This window comes from Eleutherodactylus coqui, chromosome 4 (genome assembly GCF_035609145.1).
Source record: "Eleutherodactylus coqui strain aEleCoq1 chromosome 4, aEleCoq1.hap1, whole genome shotgun sequence".
Classification (NCBI taxonomy): domain Eukaryota; kingdom Metazoa; phylum Chordata; class Amphibia; order Anura; family Eleutherodactylidae; genus Eleutherodactylus; species Eleutherodactylus coqui.
In genome coordinates, this window is record NC_089840.1 from 8,736,617 (window position 1) to 8,762,084 (window position 25,468).

Sequence of the window (25,468 nt, forward strand, 5' to 3'; positions counted from 1 at the left end):
TCAAAGTTCAGACATGAGAAGAAGCAGAGAGACCATCTGAGCATTAGGACAGCGAGGATGCCATATTGTAAAGAGAAAGCAGTATTATAGTAGTTATATTCTTGTACATAGGAGGCAGTATTACAGCAGTTATATTCTTGTACATAGGAGGCAGTATTATAGTAGTTATATTCTTGTAGATAGGAGGCAGTATTATAGTAGTTATATTCTTGTACATAGGGGCAGTATTATAGTAGTTACATTCTTGTACATAGGAGCAGTATTATAGTAGTTATATTCTTGTACATAGGGAGCAGTATTATAGTAGTTATATTCTTGTACATAGGGGGCAGTATTATAGTAGTTATATTCTTGTACATAGGGGGCAGTATTATAGTAGTTATATTCTTGTACATAGGAGCAGTATTATAGTAGTTATATTCTTGTACATAGGGGGCAGTATTATAGTAGTTATATTCTTGTACATAGGAGCAGTATTATAGTAGTTATATTCTTGTACATAGGGGAGAGTACTATAGTAGTTATATTCTTGTACATAGGGGCAGTATTATAGTAGTTATATTCTTGTACATAGGGGGCAGTATTATAGTAGTTATATTCTTGTACATAGGGGAGAGTACTATAGTAGTTATATTCTTGTACATAGGGGCAGTATTATAGTAGTTATATTCTTGTACATAGGGGGCAGTATTATAGTAGTTATATTCTTGTACATAGGAGCAGTATTATAGTAGTTATATTCTTGTACATAGGGGGCAGTATTATAGTAGTTATATTCTTGTACATAGGAGGCAGTATTATAGTAGTTATATTCTTGTACATAGAAGGCAGTATTATAGTAGTTATATTCTTGTACATAGGGGGCAGGATTATAGTAGTTATATTCTTGTACATAGGGACAGTATTATAGTAGTTATATTCTTGTACATAGGAGCAGTATTATAGTAGTTATATTCTTGTACATAGGGGGCAGTATTATAGTAGTTATATTCTTGTACATAGGAGGCAGTATTATAGTAGTTATATTCTTGTACATAGGGGGCAGTATTATAGTAGTTATATTCTTGTACATAGGAGCAGTATTATAGTAGTTATATTCTTGTACATAGGAGCAGTATTATAGTAGTTATATTCTTGTACATAGGAGCAGTATTATAGTAGTTATATTCTTGTACATAGGGGGCAGTATTATAGTAGAGATATTCTTGTACATAGGGGGCAGTATTATAGTAGTTATATTCTTGTACATAGGAGGCAGAATTATAGTAGTTATATTCTTGTACATAGGAGCAGTATTATAGTAGTTATATTCTTGTACATAGGGGGCAGTATTATAGTAGTTATATTCTTGTACAAAGGAGGCAGTATTATAGTAGTTATATTCTAGCACATAGGAGCAGTATTATAGTAGAGATATTCTTGTACATAGGAGGCAGAATTATAGTAGAGATATTCTTGTACATAGGGGGCAGTATTATAGTAGTTATATTCTTGTACAAAGGAGGCAGTATTACAGCACTTATATTCTAGCACATAGGAGCAGTATTATAGTAGTTATATTCTTGTACATAGGGGGCAGTATTATAGTAGTTATATTCTTGTACATAGGGGCAGTATTATAGTAGTTATATTCTTGTACATAGGAGGCAGTATTATAGTAGTTATATTCTTGTACATAGGAGCAGTATTATAGTAGTTATATTCTTGTACATAGGAGCAGTATTATAGTAGTTATATTCTTGTACAAAGGAGGCAGTATTATAGTAGTTATATTCTTGTACGTAGGGGCAGTATTATAGTAGTTATATTATTGTTCATAGGGGGCAGTATTATAGTAGTTATATGCTTGTACATAGGGGGCAGTATTATAGTAGTTATATTCTTGTACAAAGGAGGCAGTATTATAGTAGTTATATTCTTGTACGTAGGGGCAGTATTATAGTAGTTATATTATTGTTCATAGGGGGCAGTATTATAGTAGTTATATGCTTGTACATAGGAGCAGTATTATAGTAGTAATATTCTTGTACATAGGGAGCAGTATTATAGTAGTTACATTCTTGTACATAGGGGCAGTATTATAGTAGTTATATTCTTGTACATAGGAGCAGTATTATAGTAGTTATATTCTTGTACATAGGGGGCAGTATTATAGTAGTTATATTCTTGTACATAGGAGCAGTATTATAGTAGTTATATTCTTGTACATAGGGGAGAGTACTATAGTAGTTATATTCTTGTACATAGGGGCAGTATTATAGTAGTTATATTCTTGTACATAGGGGGCAGTATTATAGTAGTTATATTCTTGTACATAGGGGAGAGTACTATAGTAGTTATATTCTTGTACATAGGGGCAGTATTATAGTAGTTATATTCTTGTACATAGGGGGCAGTATTATAGTAGTTATATTCTTGTACATAGGAGCAGTATTATAGTAGTTATATTCTTGTACATAGGGGGCAGTATTATAGTAGTTATATTCTTGTACATAGGAGGCAGTATTATAGTAGTTATATTCTTGTACATAGAAGGCAGTATTATAGTAGTTATATTCTTGTACATAGGGGGCAGTATTATAGTAGTTATATTCTTGTACATAGGGACAGTATTATAGTAGTTATATTCTTGTACATAGGAGCAGTATAATAGTAGTTATATTCTTGTACATAGGGGGCAGTATTATAGTAGTTATATTCTTGTACATAGGAGGCAGTATTATAGTAGTTATATTCTTGTACATAGGGGGCAGTATTATAGTAGTTATATTCTTGTACATAGGAGCAGTATTATAGTAGTTATATTCTTGTACATAGGAGCAGTATTATAGTAGTTATATTCTTGTACATAGGAGCAGTATTATAGTAGTTATATTCTTGTACATAGGGGGCAGTATTATAGTAGAGATATTCTTGTACATAGGGGGCAGTATTATAGTAGTTATATTCTTGTACATAGGAGGCAGAATTATAGTAGTTATATTCTTGTACATAGGAGCAGTATTATAGTAGTTATATTCTTGTACATAGGGGGCAGTATTATAGTAGTTATATTCTTGTACAAAGGAGGCAGTATTATAGTAGTTATATTCTAGCACATAGGAGCAGTATTATAGTAGAGATATTCTTGTACATAGGAGGCAGAATTATAGTAGAGATATTCTTGTACATAGGGGGCAGAATTATAGTAGTTATATTCTTGTACAAAGGAGGCAGTATTACAGCACTTATATTCTAGCACATAGGAGCAGTATTATAGTAGTTATATTCTTGTACATAGGGGGCAGTATTATAGTAGTTATATTCTTGTACATAGGGGCAGTATTATAGTAGTTATATTCTTGTACATAGGAGGCAGTATTATAGTAGTTATATTCTTGTACATAGGAGCAGTATTATAGTAGTTATATTCTTGTACATAGGAGCAGTATTATAGTAGTTATATTCTTGTACAAAGGAGGCAGTATTATAGTAGTTATATTCTTGTACGTAGGGGCAGTATTATAGTAGTTATATTATTGTTCATAGGGGGCAGTATTATAGTAGTTATATGCTTGTACATAGGGGGCAGTATTATAGTAGTTATATTCTTGTACAAAGGAGGCAGTATTATAGTAGTTACATTCTTGTACGTAGGGGCAGTATTATAGTAGTTATATTATTGTTCATAGGGGGCAGTATTATAGTAGTTATATGCTTGTACATAGGGGGCAGTATTATAGTAGTTATATGCTTGTACATAGGGGGCAGTATTATAGTAGTTATATTCTTGTACAGAGGGGGCAGTATTATAGTAGTTATATTCTTGTACATAGGGGGCAGTATTATAGTAGTTATATTCTTGTATATAGGGGCACTATTATAGTAGTTATATTCTTGCATATAGGGGGCACTATTATAGTAGTTATATTCTTGTACATAGGGGGCAGTATTAGAGTAGTTATATTCTTGTACATAGGGGGCAGTATTATAGTAGTTATATTCTTGTACATAGGGGGCAGTATTATAATAGTTATATTCTTGTACATAGGGGGCAGTATTATAGTAGTTATATTCTTGTACATAGCGGGCAGTATTATAGTAGTTATATTCTTGTACATAGGGAGCAGTATTATAGTAGTTATATTCTTGTACATAGGAGGCAGTATTATAGTAGTTATATTCTTGTACCTAGGGGACAGTATTATAGTAGTTATATTCTTGTACATAGGAGGCAGTATTATAGTAGTTATATTCTTGTACATAGGGGGCAGTATTATAGTAGTTATATTCTTGTACATAGGAGGCAGTATTATAGTAGTTATATTCTTGTACATTGGAGGCAGTATTATAGTAGTTATATTCTTGTACATTGGAGGCAGTATTAGAGTAGTTATATTCTTGTACATAGGGGGCAGTATTATAGTAGTTATAGTCTTGTACACAGGAGACAGTATTATAGTAGTTATATTCTTGTACATAGGGGGCAGTATTATAGTAGTTATATTCTTGTCCATAGGGGCAGTATTATAGTAGTTATATTCTTGTACACAGGAGACAGTATTATAGTAGTTAAATTCTTGTACATAGGAGGCAGTATTATAGTAATTATATTCTTGTACATAGGGGGCAGTATTATAGTAGTTATATGCTTGTACATAGGGGGCAGTATTATAGTAGTTATATGCTTGTACATAGGGGGCAGTATTATAGTAGTTATATTCTTGTACATAGGGGGCAGTATTATAGTAGTTATATTCTTGTACATAGGGGGCAGTATTATAGTAGTTATATTCTTGTACATAGGGGGCAGTATTATAGTAGTTATATTCTTGTATATAGGAGGCAGTATTATAGTAGTTATATTCTTGTACAAAGGAGGCAGTATTATAGTAGTTATATTCTTGTATATAGGGGGCACTATTATAGTAGTTATATTCTTGTACATAGGGGGCAGTATTATAGTAGTTATATTCTTGTATATAGGGGGCAGTATTATAGTAGTTATATTCTTGTACATAGGGGGCAGTATTAAAGTAGTTATATTCTTGTATATAGGGGGCACTATTATAGTAGTTATATTCTTGTACATAGGGGGCAGTATTATAGTAGTTATATTCTTGTACATAGGAGGCAGTATTATAATAGTTATATTCTTGTACATAGGAGCAGTATTATAGTAGTTATATTCTTGTACATAGGAGCAGTATTATAGTAGTTATATTCTTGTACATAGGGGGCAGTATTATAGTAGTTGTTACCATGCAGGGCGGCGCTGGGTCCCGCGGCCGGCGCGCGCCGCTTCGAGCTCGGCTTCGGCGTCCCGGAGCTGTGCTGTCAGGGATCTCCCGGCGGCGTGGAGCAGCCAGCATGCAGCAGCGTGGAGCAGCCGGCGTGCTGCGGCGTGGGCGTGTCCGCCCGTAGGGTGCCGCCCGCTCTCATCCACCTCCCTTATGCAACAGTGGGAGAGTCGGCTCCTCCCACTCTCCGCCCCGGGGCGGAGGCTTTTAGTTAAAAGACTGGCAGTGACCTGAACTCACTGCCAGTTATTGGTTCTGCTAGCCTCTAGTCAGGTCTATTCTAGTCTGTCCTAGTTGCTTGTCAGTATCCTTCGTTTGCCTGTGAGCTTCACCTCCAGCCTTGATTCACCTAGTGGTTTTGTTGGTCTGTTACACCTGCCTCTCCTGTCGGCACTCTGTCCCCTGTTAGTAGTTCCATCTAGGTAGTCGCCAGGTCCCTAGCCAGTGCAGGGACTGCCGCCCAGTTGTCCGCCTGGGGTTAGCCAGGGCCGAGGCAAGTAGGCAGGGACAGTGGGGTGCAGGAGATCAGGGCACCCCAACTGGCGCTCGGGGGGCAGAGTGCCGTAACATAATAACTGGCCCTTTAAAACCGTTTTTGTCATGGAGGCGATCAGTTCCCTCGCGAACCAGCTGCAGGCCCTGGTGCCTGTGATCCAGGATTTATCCGCCCGCATGGTGGCCCAGGAGCAGCGGGGAGTGTCGCAGGGGTCGGACGCCTCAACCAGCCCCGAACCCAAGTGCCCTCTTCCCGAGGTGTTTTCTGGGGAGAGGAACAAGTTTTTTGTTTTCCGACAGGCGTGTCGCCTGTTTTTCCGCATGCGTCCCCGTTCTTCCGGGTCGGAGGCTCAGAGGGTCGGGCTGATAATGTCCCTGCTGCAGGGCTCGGCACAGACATGGGCTTTCTCCATCCCCGAGGGTTCCTCCTGCCTGCAGTCCGTGGACTCCTTTTTTCAGGAACTCGGGGGTATCTTCGACGAACCGGACCGAGCGGGGTTGGCGGTTTCACGGTTGTTGGCGCTGCGGCAGGGGTTGTCGTGTGTGGAGGATTATTGCTCCAACTTCAGACGCTATGCGGGGGATACGACATGGAACGATAGCGCGCTGAAGGACGTTTTTCTGCAGAGCCTCTCGGACGCAGTTAAAGACCTGTTAATTTCCCATCCCGTTCCCGGGTCCTTAAGGGAGGCTATGGAGCTAGCGGTGAGAGCAGATAGGAGGCTCAGGTCTAGGAAGCAGGACAGGCAGACCCGTAGAGTCAGGGAGGTCAGTGGCCCTGGTCCCTCCTCCTCCTTACCAGTCTCTGCGCCCGATCCGATGGAGGTGGACCCGCTGGACCCCAAAGAGCGACGCCGGATCCGTTTGTTGCATCGTCTCTGCCTCTACTGCGGGAAAGCTGGACATCGGGTGATAACCTGCCCACTGAGGTCTCAACGCCCGCAGCCGGGACCGGCGGAAAACTCCGAGTCCTAGGCGATTGCAGGGAGGATCGCCTAGGACTTCAGGTACTTCCTAAACTTTTGGTACCGTGTCATGTTAGATTCGGGGATTTTTCCCGATCAGGGCGGGCGTTTATTGATTCCGGAGCAGCCGCTAACTTGATAAGTCTGGGTTTTGTCCGTTCTCTGATGGCGGAATTTGTGGCGTTGAAGACGCCAATTCATTTTACCAGCATTGATGCCACCCCTCTCTCTACAGGCTTGGTACGATGGAGGACCCCAAGATTACAGTTCACGGTGGGGGTCCTCCACTCGGAAGAACTGTCTTTCTTGGTTATGGAAAAAATGTCGGTTGATGTGGTGCTTGGTATGCCCTGGTTGGCACTGCACAACCCCCAATTTGATTGGTCCACCCGGGAATTGACTCATTGGGGGTCATCGTGTCACAATCACCTGTCTACCATAGCTGTGTGCTCTGCAGATACGGTGCTCATTCCGGAGTATTTGTCAGACTTTCAGGATGTGTTCTCCAAACGACTGTCTAAGGCTCTGCCCCCTCATAGGGAGTGGGACTGTGGTATCGACCTGATTCCCGACGGTCCCATCCCTAAGGGAGCCATTTTCAATCTGTCCGGTCGTGAGCACGAAGCCCTCAAGTCCTATGTCTCGGAAGCTCTGGCCAACCGACATATCCGGCCGTCCAGGTCCCCTGCCGGGGCAGGTCTCTTCTTTGTAGAGAAGAAGGACGGGACACTAAGGCCTTGTGTGGATTATCGGGCCTTGAATAAAATCACTGTGAAGAACCAGTGCTCCTTGCCCCTAATTCCTGACTTGTTGAATCAGGTGGTAGGGGCTCGCTGGTTCTCCAAACTGGACTTAAGGGGGGCTTACAATTTAATTCGCATCAGAGAGGGAGATGAATGGAAGACAGCGTTCAACACCCCGTTAGGACATTTTGAATGTCTGGTCATGCCTTTTGGACTCTGTAATGCCCCCGCTGTGTTTCAGGGTTTTATGAACGCAGTCTTCCACGACTTCCTGGGGGTATTTCTGGTCATTTATCTGGACGACATCCTGGTGTACTCACCTGACTGGGATTCACATGTGCGGCACCTGAGGTTGGTCCTGACCCGTTTGCGCGAGTATCAACTCTTTGTCAAATTAGAGAAATGTACATTTGGCTCTAAACAAGTATCCTTCCTTGGTTATGTAATTTCCCCCACAGAGATTCAGATGGAGTCTGATAAAGTAGCAGCAATCTCCCAATGGGTCAGACCCGACAACCTCAAGGCTCTCCAGCGGTTCTTAGGTTTTGCAAATTTCTACCGCAAATTCATTAGAAATTACTCAGTTATTGCTCAACCTCTGACCGACTTGACTAAGAAGGGGGCTGACTTGGGTAAGTGGTCGCCTGCAGCCCTTGAGGCCTTTAGCCGTCTAAAAAAGGCATTCACGACTGCCCCGGTGCTAATACAGCCGGACGCACTACTACCCTTTTTTATTGAGGTAGACGCGTCGGAAGTGGGGACAGGAGCTGTATTGTCGCAGGAAGTCAGTGGGAGGTCTGGCTATAGCCCATGTGCGTTCTTTTCGCGAAAGTTCAATTCAGCAGAGCGCAACTACGACGTGGGTAACCGAGAATTGTTGGCTATCAAATGGGCTCTGGAAGAGTGGCGACACCATCTTGAGGGTGCTAGACACCCAATTACCGTATATACTGATCACAAGAATCTGGTATATCTCGCCAGTGCGAAAAGACTCACTGCTCGTCAGGCCAGGTGGGCGTTGTTCTTCGCCAGGTTTAACTTCGTCGTGACATATATCCCCGGAGAGAAGAACGTGAAGGCGGACGCCCTGTCACGGAGTTTCGGGGTACCAGACAGTGGGACCCTGACTCCCGAGAATATCTTAGCCCCCGGCGTGGTGGTGGCAGTGTTAGAGTCTAACTTCGTCCCTCAACTACAGGATGCTCAGCAGGACGCTCCATCAGGGGTGCCGGAGGGCAGATGGTTGGTGCCAGAGACCCTACGCCCTAGAGTCATGGATGAGTCCCACTCGTCGGCTCTCGCCGGGCATCCAGGGTTCCAGGGGACCCTGGAGCTTTGCTCCCGATACTTCTGGTGGCCAGGCATGTCTCAGGAGATCCGCAACTTTGTGAGGGGTTGCTCGGTCTGTGCTCGCAATAAGAGTCGGCGGCGTCCTCCGGAGGGTCCCCTGAGACCACTACCGGTTCCTTCCAGTCCCTGGTCTCATCTATCAGTAGATTTCATCACTGACCTACCAGAATCCCAGAAGTGCACCACTATCTTAGTGGTGGTCGACCGGTTCTCAAAGATGGCACATTTTGTGGCGTTAAAAAAGCTACCCTCGGCAAAAGAATTTGCCACGATTTTTGTAAAGGAAATAATTCGCCTACATGGGGTTCCCCAAAATATTGTATCTGATCGCGGGGTTCAGTTTGTGTCGCAGTTTTGGCGTGCCTTCTGCAGAAACCTGGGAACGTCGCTTTCCTTCTCGTCAGCGTTCCACCCGCAGACTAATGGTCAGACTGAGCGGAAGAACCAAGACTTAGTGCAATATTTGCGGTTGTTTGCCAGCGAAAAGGCTTACCAGTGGGCAGAGTTCCTGCCGTTGGCAGAGTTTGCACTAAACAACCGCCTTTGTTCTTCTACTGGGGTGTCTCCATTTCTTAGTGTATACGGTCAGCATCCTCGCTTCCTTACAGCAATCCCTACTCCGTCGCCCTGTCCGGCAGCGGATGACGCCACAGATACGCTTCGGGGAGTATGGAAAGAGGTGCAGAGAAACTTGGAGGCAGCGGGGGCCCGTATGCAGTTGCGCAGTGGGAAGAGTCTGTCGGTGTCTGAACCGTACAGGGTGGGACAGAAGGTATACCTGTCGTCCAAAAATCTCAAATTGCGGGTCCCGTCCTTGAAGCTGGCGCCACGTTACGTGGGGCCGTTTGCCATCACACGTGTGGTGAACCCACTCGCCTACGAGCTGGGGTTGCCAGCCACATGGAGGGTTCACAGGGTATTCCATAAGTCGCTGCTGAAACCTTTTGTCCCTTCGGTGATACCCACCTCCGGTCCCCCTCCGCCCACCCTGGTCCGGGATGAAGTCGAATACGAGGTCCAGGAGATACTGGACTCTCGTCGGTGTCGAGGAATCCTACAGTACTTGGTGGCCTGGAAGGGTTTTCCACCAGAAGATCATTCCTGGGTGGCCGCATGTGATGTTCATGCTCCCGTGTTGGTACGGCGGTTCCACCGTCGTTTTCCAGATAAGCCTGGTCGAGTTTCCGGGGGCCCGGAGGTCCCCCGTCAGAGGGGGGGTAATGTTACCATGCAGGGCGGCGCTGGGTCCCGCGGCCGGCGCGCGCCGCTTCGAGCTCGGCTTCGGCGTCCCGGAGCTGTGCTGTCAGGGATCTCCCGGCGGCGTGGAGCAGCCAGCATGCAGCAGCGTGGAGCAGCCGGCGTGCTGCGGCGTGGGCGTGTCCGCCCGTAGGGTGCCGCCCGCTCTCATCCACCTCCCTTATGCAACAGTGGGAGAGTCGGCTCCTCCCACTCTCCGCCCCGGGGCGGAGGCTTTTAGTTAAAAGACTGGCAGTGACCTGAACTCACTGCCAGTTATTGGTTCTGCTAGCCTCTAGTCAGGTCTATTCTAGTCTGTCCTAGTTGCTTGTCAGTATCCTTCGTTTGCCTGTGAGCTTCACCTCCAGCCTTGATTCACCTAGTGGTTTTGTTGGTCTGTTACACCTGCCTCTCCTGTCGGCACTCTGTCCCCTGTTAGTAGTTCCATCTAGGTAGTCGCCAGGTCCCTAGCCAGTGCAGGGACTGCCGCCCAGTTGTCCGCCTGGGGTTAGCCAGGGCCGAGGCAAGTAGGCAGGGACAGTGGGGTGCAGGAGATCAGGGCACCCCAACTGGCGCTCGGGGGGCAGAGTGCCGTAACAGTAGTTATATTCTTGTACATAGAGAGCAGTATTATACTAGTTATATTCTTGTACATAGGGAGCAGTATTATAGTAGTTATATTCTTGTACATAGGGGGCAGTATTATAGTAGTTATATTCTTGCACACAGGAGGCAGTATTATAATAGTTATATTCTTGTACATAGGAGCAGTATTATAGTAGTTATATTCTTGTACATAGGGGCAGTATTATAGTAGTTATATTCTTGTACATAGGGGGCACTATTATAGTAGTTATATTCTTGTACATTGGAGGCAGTATTAGAGTAGTTATATTCTTGTACATAGGGGGCAGTATTATAATAGTTATATTCTTGTATATAGGGGGCACTATTATAGTAGTTATATTCTTGTACATAGGGGGCACTATTATAGTAGTTATATTCTTGTACATTGGAGGCAGTATTAGAGTAGTTATATTCTTGTACATAGGGGCAGTATTATAATAGTTATATTCTTGTACATAGGAGCAGTATTATAGTAGTTATATTCTTGTACATAGGGGGCAGTATTATAGTAGTTATATTCTTGTATATAGGGGGCAGTATTATAGTAGTTATATTCTTGTACATAGGGGGCAGTATTATAGTAGTTATATTCTTGTATATAGGGGGCACTATTATAGTAGTTATATTCTTGTACATAGGGGGCAGTATTATAGTAGTTATATTCTTGTACATAGGAGGCAGTATTATAATAGTTATATTCTTGTACATAGGAGCAGTATTATAGTAGTTATATTCTTGTACATAGGGGGCAGTATTATAGTAGTTATATTCTTGTACGTAGGGGGCAGTATTACAGTAGTTATATTCTTGTACATAGGGAGCAGTATTATAGTAGTTATATTCTTGTACATAGGAGCAGTATTATAGTAGTTATATTCTTGTATATAGGGGGCAGTATTATAGTAGTTATATTCTTGTACATAGGAGGCACCATTATAGTAGTTATATTCTTGTACATAGGGGGCAGTATTATAGTAGTTATATTCTTGTACATAGGAGGCAGTATTATAGTAGTTATATTCTTGTACATAGGGGGCAGTATAATAGTAGTTATATTCTTATACATAGGGGGCAGTATTATAGTAGTTATATTCTTGTACATAGGGGGCAGTATTATAGTAGTTATATTCTCGTACATAGGGAGCAGTATTATAGTAGTTATATTCTTGTACATAGGAGCAGTATTATAGTAGTTATATTCTTGTATATAGGGGGCAGTATTATAGTAGTTATATTCTTGTACATAGGAGGCACCATTATAGTAGTTATATTCTTGTACATAGGGGGCAGTATTATAGTAGTTATATTCTTGTACATAGGAGGCAGTATTATAATAGTTATATTCTTGTACATAGGAGGCAGTATTATAGTAGTTATATTCTTGTACATAGGAGCAGTATTATAGTAGTTATATTCTTGTACATAGGGGGCACTATTATAGTAGTTATATTCTTGTACATAGGGGGCAGTATTATAGCAGTTATATTCTTGTACATAGGAGCAGTATTATAGTAGTTATATTCTTATACATAGGAGCAGTATTATAGTAGTTATATTCTTGTATATAGGGGGCAGTATTATAGTAGTTATATTCTTGTACATAGGAGGCACCATTATAGTAGTTATATTCTTGTACATAGGGGGCAGTATTATAGTAGTTATATTCTTGTACATAGGAGGCAGTATTATAGTAGTTATATTCTTGTACATAGGAGGCACCATTATAGTAGTTATATTCTTGCACATAAGGGGCAGTATTACAGTAGTTATATTCTTGTACATAGAGGGCAGTATTATAGTAGTTATATTCTTATACATAGGGGGCAGTATTATAGTAGTTATATTCTTGTACATAGGGGGCAGTATTATAGTAGTTATATTCTTGTACATAGGGAGCAGTATTATAGTAGTTATATTCTTGTACATAGGAGCAGTATTATAGTAGTTATATTCTTGTATATAGGGGGCAGTATTATAGTAGTTATATTCTTGTACATAGGAGGCACCATTATAGTAGTTATATTCTTGTACTAAGGGGGCAGTATTATAGTAGTTATATTCTTGTACATAGGAGGCAGTATTATAGTAGTTATATTCTTGTACATAGGAGGCAGTATTATAGTAGTTATATTCTTGTACATAGGAGCAGTATTATAGTAGTTATATTCTTGTACATAGGGGGCACTATTATAGTAGTTATATTCTTGTACATAGGGGGCAGTATTATAGCAGTTATATTCTTGTACATAGGAGCAGTATTATAGTAGTTATATTCTTATACATAGGAGCAGTATTATAGTAGTTATATTCTTGTATATAGGGGGCAGTATTATAGTAGTTATATTCTTGTATATAGGAGGCACCATTATAGTAGTTATATTCTTGTACATAGGGGGCAGTATTATAGTAGTTATATTCTTGTACATAGGAGCAGTATTATAGTAGTTATATCCTTGTACATATGAGGCAGTATTATAGTAGTTATATTCTTGTATATAGGAGGCACCATTATAGTAGTTATATTATTGTATATAGGGGGCAGTATTATAGTAGTTATATTATTGTATATAGGGGGCAGTATTATAGTAGTTATATTATTGTATATAGGGGCAGTATTATAGTAGTTATATTCTTGTACATAGGGTTAGTATTATAGTAGTTATATTCTTGTACATAGGAGCACTATTATAGTAGTTATATTCTTGTATATAGGAGGCACCATTATAGTAGTTATATTCTTGTACATAGGAGCAGTATTATAGTAGTTATATTCTTGTACATAGGGGGCAGTATTATAGTAGTTATATTCTTGTACATAGGGGGCAGTATTATAGTAGTTATGTTCTTGTACATAGGAGCAGTATTATAGTAGTTATATTCTTGTAGATAGGAGCAGTATTATAGTAGTTATATTCTTGTACATAGGGGGCAGTATTATAGTAGTTATATTCTTGTACATAGGGAGCAGTATTATAGTAGTTATGTTCTTGTACATAGGGGGCAGTATTATAGTAGTTATATTCTTGTACATAGGGGCAGTATTATAGTAGTTATATTCTTGTACATAGGAGCAGTATTATAGTAGTTATATTCTTGTACATAGGGGGCAGTATTATAGTAAATATATTCTTGTACATAGAGGCCAGTATTATAGTAGTTATATTCTTGTACATAGGGGGCAGTATTATAGTAAATATATTCTTGTACATAGGGGGCAGTATTATAGTAGTTATATTCTTGTACATAGGGAGCAGTATTATAGTAGTTATGTTCTTGTACATAGGGGGCAGTATTATAGTAGTTATGTTCTTGTACATAGGGGGCAGTATTATAGTAGTTATATTCTTGTACATAGGAGCAGTATTATAGTAGTTATATTCTTGTACATAGGAGGCAGTATTATAGTAGTTATATTCTTGTACACAGGGGCAGTATTATAGTAGTTATATTCTTGTACATAGGGAGCAGTATTATAGCAGTTATATTCTTGTACATAGGAGGCACCATTATAGTAGTTATATTCTTGTACATAGGGGGCAGTATTATAGTAGTTATATTCTTGTAGATAGGGGAGCAGTATTATAGTAAATATATTCTTGTAGATAGGGCGCAGTACTATAGTAGTTACATTTTTGTACATAGGGGCATTATTATAGTAGGTATATCCTTGTATGAATGGACAGTATTATAATTATTAGTGTTTTTGTAGTATATATGTGTTAATCTAGTTACTATATGAATTTGAAAAGTGACAATCATTTTTCCCAGATAAATGAAGTTGCCAATCTGCATATTGAGGTAGGATGAGCCCTTTTAATGTGTTTGGATTCACTTGTAATTCAGGTTGCTTCTCTTTACATCTTGAAAGCATTATTTAAAGACCAAACGTATTTAGTTGAAAGCTGGCAGGTAGTGAACCCCCAAATAGATGGAGATATTGGTACAAGTGAGCACTTTCTTGATTGCATGTATATGGTAACTACTGCTCATAATTATATATGCAAATATGCAGACGAGGTATTGTCTGCATTATAAACAATTTGTTCTGACTTCAGCTTTTTTTTGTGGGAACAATGTAGAAGTTCTTGCTCTGATCCCATTGCAACTCGTTATCTTATCTGTCACTTTTGATTAGCTACCCATGCAGGAGTGCACTCTCCATGATGAGAGGTCACAAAAAGTTTGACTGCACTGTAATAGATGCAAACCTTTTAGCCTTCGGAATCTCCAAACGGAGGGACATCAGAAAAGCTCACAGTCGCAATTAGTGTTCTTTTTTATCACAGATTTCGGAGTCTTACTTTCCCTCCAGAACAGAAGTACTTGTGGTTTTCTCCTTTAGGGCTCAGACTCCATTCCCACGACCGTATATTGGCCACCGCTTTCACGGCCGGCCGATATACGCTATCATCTGGGGTGTAAAAGCTTGTGAACAGGCACACAAATCTAACGTTTGTGCACCCGTTCACATGGCATGGGCCCCGGTGCATGTACGCTGAGGCTGCCATGCTGTTGAGCCTTCCCCTTCCGTCCCTCTCTCACCTCTTTTCTCCTCCCCTCTGACTGAATGCAAAGGGAGGGGGCGGAGCCAAGCACCCCCCCATCCAGCCTCCTCCCATTGCTGGCTGCGGACAAGGGGTGGGACAGGGTCGGAGCTAGCTCCACCCCGCTCCTTGTCCGCGCAGCCAGCAATAGGAGGAGGCAGGATGGAGCGGCACTCTCCTTCTGCCCCCTCTGATTGGAATCAGCCGGAGAGGAGGAGAGAACAGGGATGGAGTTAAGCAGTCACGCTGCTAAACTCCCTCCCTTCTCCGGCCGCTGTCATTGGCTCCCATAGGAACCCATGCAGCGGCCGATGTATTCCGGCCCAAAAGATAGTTCCAGGACTATCTTTTGAGCCCATCATAAAAACACCCGGCACTATATTGGCCGGCCGGGCGCTTTTACGTCACGGGAATACGGCCATGTGATCTGATGCAGTGGAATCCAATGCATCAGATCACAGCGTATATCGGACGACCATGAAAATGGCGGGCCGATATACGATTGTGGGAAGGAGGCCTTTGTCAGATGAGCATTTCTTTTTTGCGCACCTATGTGCGCAAAAAAAACCTGTTCCACCATGTTAAAAATGCGCATGACCGAAGCTCCGTGCCCATTGTTTTCAACAGGGCTGGCGCTACTGTAGCTGGCCCCTATTGAAAGCAATGGGCTACAGGCAACTCCTGCAGTGATTTTCAGGGTGATGTCCTAGCCCCCTCATACCAGCTCCTGAACCTTCACTCTATTTCCTTGATCCTCAGCATCATCCGACTCCTCCGCTTCCTACTGTCAGAGCATAGTGCCAAAAATAGGAGGAGTCAGAGAACGCTCTGAGCACTTTGCCCGAAGTCCGTGAGTTTGTAGGAAGATTCTAACTAGCAGTTTAGGGAGTGACATGTGGCCTGGATCCAATGAATATTATTAAGTGGGGCCACAAAGGGAGACATTGTTACTAAGTGGGGCCACAAAGAGGGACAATTTTAGTAAGCAGGGGCCACAAAGAGTGACACCGTTTACTAAGTGGGGGCTACAATTATTAAGTGGGCCCACAAAGAAAGTCACTGGGCATATTCATCATTGCATTCCGAGCATGCTCAGAGTTTGGAAATTATAGAAACCAGCCCTGTAGTAGCGGGCAGTGACTGCTGTCAGCCCTGTAGTAGCGGGCAGTGACTGCTGTCAGCCCTCTAGTAGCGGGCAGTGACTGCTGTCAGCCCTCTAGTAGCGGGCAGTGACTGCTGTCAGCTCCGTTCCTCCCACTCCTGGCTGAATGTATCTCCCCCTCTTCCCAGTTGTGCTTTCTATGTTTTCCACAATCCGAGCAAGCTGAGAATGCAACAATGAATATGCTCACTATTACTAAGCCAGGGCCACAAAGGGAGACAAAGGTTACCAAGTGGGGCCACGAGGGGGGGCACTACTGTCAACCCCTTAAGAACCAGGCTGTTTTGTACTTTAAGGATTTTTTAGGGATTTTACCCATGTGGCGGTTTTACTGCCCTATATTTTTTCCTTTAGCTTTTTTTTGGTGACATATAGGGCGATTTTAATATACCTTTTTCACTGACTTTTTTCTTAGTTTTTTAGTTTTATTGGGTGTAAAAAGCTAAAAAAAATGATTTTTTAAATCATTTCTAGTTATATTTTTTAATTAGTATATTTACACTAAAATAAAGTATGGGAACGGGTTCCTTATTTTGCTTTGGACGTTTTGGTATATAATATGTATGGTTTTGGATTGCAGGGCGCTTATAGTGACGTTTTAGGTTGGCGTCAGTTTGGGGTTATTTTCTTTTTTATGTACATATTGTTGTTGTATTCTAGAATATTGTTCTACTCATGTATTTAATTATGTTTTTTACTATCTATGTCCCCCATGACATCATGTAAGGCCTCCGGGAGATATTCACGTGTTTTTAAATTTTTTTATTTGACACCTTCCCATTGTAGCTGGAGCATCCAGAGGAGCCGCATCCATAGGAGCCCCAGTTACATGGCAAAACCACCCCTGTAGTGACATTAGTCTCTGGCAGAGCTGGTCAGGGTCTAGTATGACCCTCCAGCTCTGCTGTAGCAGGGAACCCTGGCGGTCACGTGACCCGCCGACTCCGGTAGTGAAAGTTACACTCTTAGGGTGACTACCCACTACAGTTTTTTTTCACTGTGAAATTCGCAGCATTTTTTTTTCTGCAGACGTCTATGGGGCTCGTAATGTTAAAATCACGCGGTAAATTGCGATTTTGCGCGATCGCGATTTTAACATTACAAGTCCCATAGACGCGTGCAGAAAAAAAAACACTGCGAATTTCGCAGTGAAAAAAAACTGTGGTGGGTAGTCACCCTTAGTTTCACTTTCAAGGGTTATCAGCTTCACTAACAGCTGATAACCCGTCCTGCCTCTGATTGCAGAGCAGGAGGCTTAAAGTGCTGCCATAATTTTACATAGGCTAAGTTTTAAGCCCAGGACCAGGCGCCGTAAATTTACAGTGCCTGGTCCTGAACGGGTTAAAGAGTACTGGCACTTTCAACTTTTGACACGTCAAAGGCGTGCCAAAAGTATTGATCATTGGGGGTCCCGCTGCGGAGACGGCTCACAGAGGTGTATAGCACTTTCTATAAAACTCTATGCGGCTGTCTTCCACATGCTGGAAGGAGCCAAAAAGCAGCAAAGACAAAAAGCAGAGAAGGGGCAGAGTGCTTGGGTGAGAGCTGCACCCCCTTGTTCTAGCGATCAGCAGGGATCTCAGCAGTGGAACCTCCACTAATCAATACTTTGACATGTCAAAAGTTAGTTAAAAGTGCAGCTGCTCTTGAAGTGGGGGCCACCTGTGATTGGAGGTACCTGCACTGTAATCACCAGCACTGTGTAGAACTGGTATCTGACTATTACATGAGGTATGCTAAAGTTGGCCTGATCATCGAATCCTAGCATGGTAGAGTTGGAAGGGACCTCCAGGGTCATCAGGTCCGACCCCCTGCTCAGTGCAGGATCACTAAATCATCCCAGACAGATATTTGTCCAGCCTTTGTTTGAACACTTCCATTGAAGCAGAACTCACCACCTCCTGTGGTAACCTGTTCCACTCATTGATCTAAGCCCAACGTGTTATAAATGTTGTCTAACAGAACATAGATATTCGTTTTTCTTTCTTGGGGGGCCAATTCAGAGTTTTTCTATGGGCCCCACGAGCTCTATGTACCCCGCTGCATGACGGGTTATCTTTAAAGCGGGAAGCCCGGTTGACCCCTTAGTGACTAGTCTACTTTGGACTAAGGAATTTTCAAGTTGCAAGAGCCAAAATTTGTTGGCATAGTCATTTAAGGGCTGTTTTTTTGTGCAACAATTTGCGTATTTTATTGGCCGCACTCAGGGGTGCTGTGCATTTTTGGGGGGAGATGGAAAAAACATCCAGAAATTTCACCATTGTTTTGGGGTTCTGTTTTCACAGCGTCCACAATTCTGTAAAAATAATCTATTCTTCTTATCTGATCGGCACGATTACTGCGACACCAAGTTTATGGAGATTCTTTCTATTTTTTACTACGTTTGCGCAATAAAAACATGTTTCAAAAGAAAAACAAGGTCCATGACATTTTGTCTTTCTGGCACTGGGGCCCGTGGGGCTCTGTTGTGGTGTTTATCGGTACCAGTCTGAGGTACAGGTGACTCTATTACTTATTGAGCTAAATAAGAAACTCTCCCCCTTGTCCGGGTCATTTTGAATGCAGTAATATCTATTATTTTCTGGTGATTTACAATTTTGGGGACATTTTATTCATTTAAAAAGGATTTCGTTATTAAAAAATGTGCATTTTTTAACTGGATTTTTTTTCCTTTAATGAAACTTTATTGAACTTTTTTTTAACTTTTTTTTTTTAGTTCCTGAAGGGACTTGAAGATTTTTTTTTTATTGCTTGGACAGTACACTGCAATACTTATGAAGTGCATCCTACTAAGGTGAGGATAGCAGCCTATTAGACTCTGCTGGAATTACATGGAAGACATGGAGACCATTGTCAGGTCTCCAGCTGCCATCAGCTTTGGTACCTTGCAATTGCACTGCAGAGTGCTGACGGATGATAGAAGGAGCCCCCCAACCTGTCATCTGCTTACAGACTGCAGTTTCTATTGATTGTGCCATGTAAGGGGTTAAACTGCCAGGATGTGAGCTTTCTCTGTTCCTGGCAGTTAGAGCAGGAGCCGGGCTGTCAGTAGCCCACCAAGCCTCCACCTTTCTGTGCAGGTTTAAAGCCCATTAGTGAGGTTAGTAAAAAGGCGTATTGCGGTCAGGAAGGGGTTAAGATCCGTTAGCGCCCGTTAGTAACGCGTCCGTATTGTCCGGCTCTTAGTTTACGCAGTGAGAGGCGCTTCCACTGACTGTTATTTGTTAGTGATGTTCCGGCTGCCCGCTGCCCGCTCGTTGCCGGCATTCAGCTCTTTATTCATTGAGTCGACGCAAATTAAGGCTCGAGCCGACATTACGGGGAAACCGCCGCGCTGCGTTTAGCCTGACAGTTAAAGTGACGAAATATAGAAATCACCCGAGGAAATACGACATTGGGAATATTCCAGAATATGGCGTCCGTTCAGGGGATATATATTCATCAAGGCCGATCGGCGCAATTTTCATAATGGAGAAGTGAACGCAGACAAGAAGGTACAAGGTTTTGTGATGTAAATGTGTTCCCGCGGCGCTGTGTAAACCGTCCGCTGTGCGTTAAGGGGCCGGCGCCGCGATCAAATCATTAAATGGTTTATGACATTGGATGAGAAACTCTGAAGCCGAAGATCCCGGGTCGGCGGACTCCCTGGAACACAATTCACAGCTTGGATCAAAGGACATTAGGAAATCCCGCGGTGAGCCGTCGCAGTGAGCCGTCGCGGTGAGCCGTCGCGGTGAGCCGTCGCTGAGAGACCTTTCCCTATTGAACTTCTATATATAATATGGCGGCCGGTGAGATGCGCCGTAGAAGGAAGATGCCTCATATGAAGGTTTTATATGATATACATCATATATGCAGGACGCGGTGCAGAAGCCGATCCGGCGCTGCATCTCACTACTGGCGTCCCACTGTGGAAGACAATAGCATGCTTGAATAGGAAGGCATGGAGGCGCTACACGATGGTACAGCACAGGGCCCCTAGGGGCCCCGGATCATGGATTCCAATGTGTGTTGTGGCTCCTGCAAGAGAGAGTAAGACCCAATAGCGAAGTCGAAGAGTAGCGAGTTGGAAGCAGAAATCCGTGTCTCTCTAAGGCTTGTCCACACGGGGAGAAGCGCATTTCAGTTGGGCATATATGCCATGTGCTTGCGTACCCCGATCTCACTTATGTTTCCATTTTCCGGTCCCTCCGTCGTGTTTTAGTCTGCACGAATATAAGGGGTGCTTGCACACACACAAAAAAATCTGCGCAGGTTTTCTGCATACGTCGTGTGCATCTACGCACGCTCATTACTTTCAATGGGCTCCTGTGGTGCGCCAAGATAGGTTGTGCCGCGCATTGTGGGTAAAAATACGCTCATGTGAACGAACCCACTGAAATCAATGGGGTCTATTTACTGCGTATCACACAGTCCGCTGATGTGAGCGGCCCCGGGGACTGCAGGACAGCTGCTATAACCGAAGCAAGGGAAGCGGACTCGAAGTGGCTCCTTCTGCTGCGATAGCGGCGGACCATCCAGGAAGTCATCCAACGTCTGCAGGACATTCAGGTTCCGATCCGCATTGAGAGTCCCGAGAATGAACACAAATGCCGACCCTCAGGCTGAGATCTGCATCGTCCTCGGGGTGGCGCTCTTCCGAACAATATTTCAGCATCAGTCATTCATCCGCTTTAGCGACTATTGCAGACGACAGCGGTCCGGTGTAAAGCCACCCTATTCGGGGTTAAGCCGTCAGCCCAGTATCACGACCGCTAGGACTAACATGCACAAGACAGGGTGCATTCAGTCCTGATATCGGTGCTTCCAGGGTTAAGCAGTCATGTGACGGGGGGGGGGGGGGGGGTACCTGTACGTGTCGGACATTACCGCCATCATGCGGGAATTATTTACTGCAATGTACCTGTAAGCCATGTTGCTTTAGGGGGTTGTCTGGGACTTTTTTGATCTTTGTTCTATTGATGACCTGTCCTCAGGACAAGTCATTAACAGATGATTGACAGGGGTTTGCTGTTGGGGATCCCCAACGATCAGCTGATTACCGGCATCGCTGTCATAGTGGTCTGGGTTGGTATTGCAGCTGCAGCTCCCATTGTATGCAGTGAGAGCTCTGCCTATGAAACCAATCTGAGCTGCTGCTCTATGTTCAGAGCGATCTGCTTGCCATGTTTCCCATAGAGACAACGGCGTCAGGAATCAACTGATCAGCGGGGATCCCCAGCGGCAGACGCCCGCCAATCATCTATTACTGATCTGTCCTGAGGATAGATCATCAATAGAAAAACATCAAAAAAGTCCTGGAAACCCGTTTAAGGGCTTAAAAACCACCCAGATTTTATGGTAGGAGGCACTTTTTGTCCTGGCGATGTTCAGAAAAATGCAAGCACAGAAAACTGTCAACGAGCCGCGGCACACGACCCCGCGAAGAAGAAAAAAATTAGGAGATGCCAATGTAGCCTAAATACAAAGAAATTAAGCAACACTCAGGATGAAATTCTGTCCTGGGACAGGAGGGCAGCATATTCCCTGCAGTTGCTTTTCCCTGAAGCCCCTCCCACCTGCCAGTTTTGAGTCCCGTTTTTTCGGCCATTCAAGATGGCTGCAGTAGTTTTCTAACTACCTAATGCACACTGTTCACTGCTCTCTGATTGGCCAGTGCTGATCACATGAGCAGCTCTGACCAATCAGACAGCAGGAATAGTGCATTGGTAATCTAACACTAGCAGTATGGGTAGTCTGGAGATTACATCGGCCATCTTGGAAGACTGAAAATAGAACCTGGAAGCAGCAGATCAAAGGGACAGCAGAGAAAAACAACTACAGGTAATGACTCTCTGTGGTCCTGGGGAAGACCTTTGTCCCCAAACCGTAGGCCAGCTTTACAGGGCACCTATCACCAACTGCAAGCACTGTAAATGACATAAAGCTATGGGGCTTATAGTTAAGGAGACCTGAAGTCCGGCGAGCCTCTTTTCATACTTACCCGGTCCTCTACGAAGCCCCCCCAGCGGGGTCAGTGTGTGCACAGCAAGTGTGACTCTTTTTTAGAAGGCTGTAATTGGGCACTCCCATAGAGATTAATGGAAACGCGTGCACAGCTTTCGGAGTCATGCAGAAACGGGGTGAGGGGAAGGGGGTGAGTATAAAAAGAGGCTCCTCGGACTCCATATGACCTATACTATAAGTACTATAACTTAGTTTATGGTGCTCATAGTTGGTGACGGGTTCCTTTAAGGCATTTTTAGGTGTTCATTCTACAATTTTTAAGCCCCATCAGTAGTGTGAGCCCACGAAGACTAAACCCAAGTAAAATGATGTCATGAGCTTTTCTTTACAGGAAAACTCCAGCTGAAACTGATCCTCTTTGTTCTGCCTTGCATAAGTCTGAGTCTGAGGGGCGGAGCTTGACTCTTGGTGATCTGTGATCTTCCCCTCCCCCTGTCCTGGACTCTGCACAGCAGCAGTGGATTAGCTCTGCCTGGCGTCTTCTTCTCATTACGGCGACATCTTAAACAGCGCAATTTACAGAACTTGTTGTATTTTATATTATCATATTTTTTTAGTAAAAACTGAGAGGCGAAGATTCCGCTAAAGTCTCCGAGAGCTTCGATCTCAATTATGTAATTATTCACTCATCTCCAGGACATCTTGACAGTTCTGTCTCAACGGCTTAAGACAAAACACGGCGAACTTATTTATACAATTCCTCGGGGTTCAATAACTGTATTTTTTAAGTGAAATCTCGGCGATGAGCGGCCGCGGCGGTGGAGGCAGAAATGAAGAACATCCTGAATACCTTTTCCATGCCGTCCTCCTTCAGGCTAATAATATCCAAATCAAAATCTCTTCTCAAGCCGTCCGTTCTATTGAAGGTGATCCGACCTGTCAAACCGTCCCACCGCGCCTGCAGACACGGAGACAAGAAAAGAGATTTAAAGCCGAGCCGACCGTCCATCCGCGCCGCGCAGAAATCTCTAGAAGAATCTTCATCCTAATGCAGAATGTCAAACTCCACCGCGAGATCCGCGGGTTCCTGTTACCAGGCGGCCATAGGTAATGCAATCATCGTTAGTCATAACAGATAGATACAGAAATCTGGATTAACCCCTTCAAGACCAAGACTGTTTGTGCCTTAATGACAAGGACAAATATTGAAATGTGTTACTTTGAAGGGGCATTCATACAAGCGAGTTTTGTGCGTTGCGAAATGCAAAAACTCGCACTGAGACCCAACTGTCTTCGCCTGAATCCGGTGCACAGAGAATAACTCCGTAAAGGTTTTACACGTCCATGTGAGCGTTCATTCACAAACCAACCTGTTATTTGCAATGGGAGCATTTACACGGGAGATTTTTCTCCAACGACATGTTCAATTTTCATGCGAGCGTCGCACAAGACTAGAACATGCGCATGTGCGGTCTCTCACACAGCATACGGACGCGGTGTCCGTATGCCGTGAGTCTATCCAAAGAATGTCAGGCGTGACCTGCTGTAGCCCTTGTGGATGCTCCCTGATCCTGACATTGCTTATTCGACACTTGTATGTAGCTGGTATATATACAAGGGCCCTGTTGTTGGTGTATGCCCATACTTAACCTCAGTTTCTTGTTGATGTATGCCCATGCTTAACCTCAGTTTCATGTTGATGTATGCCCATGCTTAACCTCAGTTTCATGTTGATGTATGCCCATGCTTAACCTCAGTTTCATGTTGATCTATGCCCATGCTTAACCTCAGTTTCATGTTGATCTATGCCCATGCTTAACCTCAGTTTCTTGTTGATGTATGCCCATGCTTAACCTCAGTTTTATGTTGATGTATGCCCATGCTTAACCTCAGTTTCTTGTTTGTGTATGCCCATGTTTAACCTCAGTTTCTTGTTTGTGTACGCCCATGCATAACCTCAGTTCCTTGTTGATGTACGCCCATGTTTAATCTCAGTTCCTTGTTGATGTACGCCCATGCTTAACCTCAGTTTCTTGTTGATCTATGCCCATGCTTAACCTCAGTTTCTTGTTGATGTATGCCCATGCTTAACCTCAGTTTTATGTTGATGTATGCCCATGCTTAACCTCAGTTTCTTGTTTGTGTATGCCCATGTTTAACCTCAGTTTCTTGTTTGTGTACGCCCATGCATAACCTCAGTTCCTTGTTGATGTACGCCCATGTTTAATCTCAGTTCCTTGTTGATGTACGCCCATGCTTAACCTCAGTTTCTTGTTGGTGTACGCCCATGCATAACCTCAGTTCCTTGTTGATGTACGCCCATGCTTAACCTCAGTTTCTTGTTGGTGTACGCCCATGCATAACCTCAGTTCCTTGTTGATGTACGCCCATGCTTAACCTCAGTTTCTTGTTTGTGTACGCCCATGCATAACCTCAGTTCCTTGTTGATGTACGCCCATGCTTAACCTCAGTTTCTTGTTTGTGTATGCCCATGCATAACCTCAGTTCCTTGTTGATGTACGCCCATGTTTAACCTCAGTTCCTTGTGGATGTATGCCCATGCTTAACCTCAGTTTCTTGTTGGTGTACGCCCATGCTTAACCTCAATTTCTTGTTGGTGTACGCCCATGCTTAACCTTAGTTTCTTGTTGATGTATGCCCATGCTTTACTTCAGTTTCTTGTTGGTGTATGCCCATGCATAAGCTCAGTTCCCTGTTGATGTATACCCATTCTTAACCTCAGTTTCTTGTTGGTATTGCCCATGCTTAACCTCAGTTTCTTGTTGATGTATGCCCATGCATAAGCTCAGTTCCCTGTTGATGTATGCCCGTGCTTTACTTCAGTTTCTTGTTGGTGTATGCCCATGCATAAGCTCAGTTCCCTGTTGATGTATGCCCATTCTTAACCTCAGTTTCTTGTTGGTGTACGCCCATGCATAACCTCAGTTCCTTGTTGATGTACGCCCATGCTTTACTTCAGTTTCTTGTTGGTGTATGCCCATGCATAATCTCAGTTCCCTGTTGATTTATACCCATTCTTAACCTCAGTTTCTTGTTGGTGTACGCCCATGCATAGCCTCAGTTTCTTGTTGATGTATGCCCATGCTTAACCTTAGTTTCT

The 25,468-nt window shown here is 43.3% G+C and overlaps 1 protein-coding gene across 1 annotated transcript in view; it reads right to left on the reverse strand.

Annotated features, from left to right (window-relative positions):
- The window catches only part of GRIK1 (glutamate ionotropic receptor kainate type subunit 1), a 364,588-nt gene that overhangs the window by 100,073 nt on the left and 239,047 nt on the right, over window positions 1-25,468 (reverse strand). Inside the window, exon 8 of the mRNA XM_066599053.1 lies at window positions 23,198-23,305. Coding sequence (XP_066455150.1) covers window positions 23,198-23,305 — 108 coding nt within the window. The remainder of the gene's footprint in view (window positions 1-23,197; window positions 23,306-25,468) is intronic.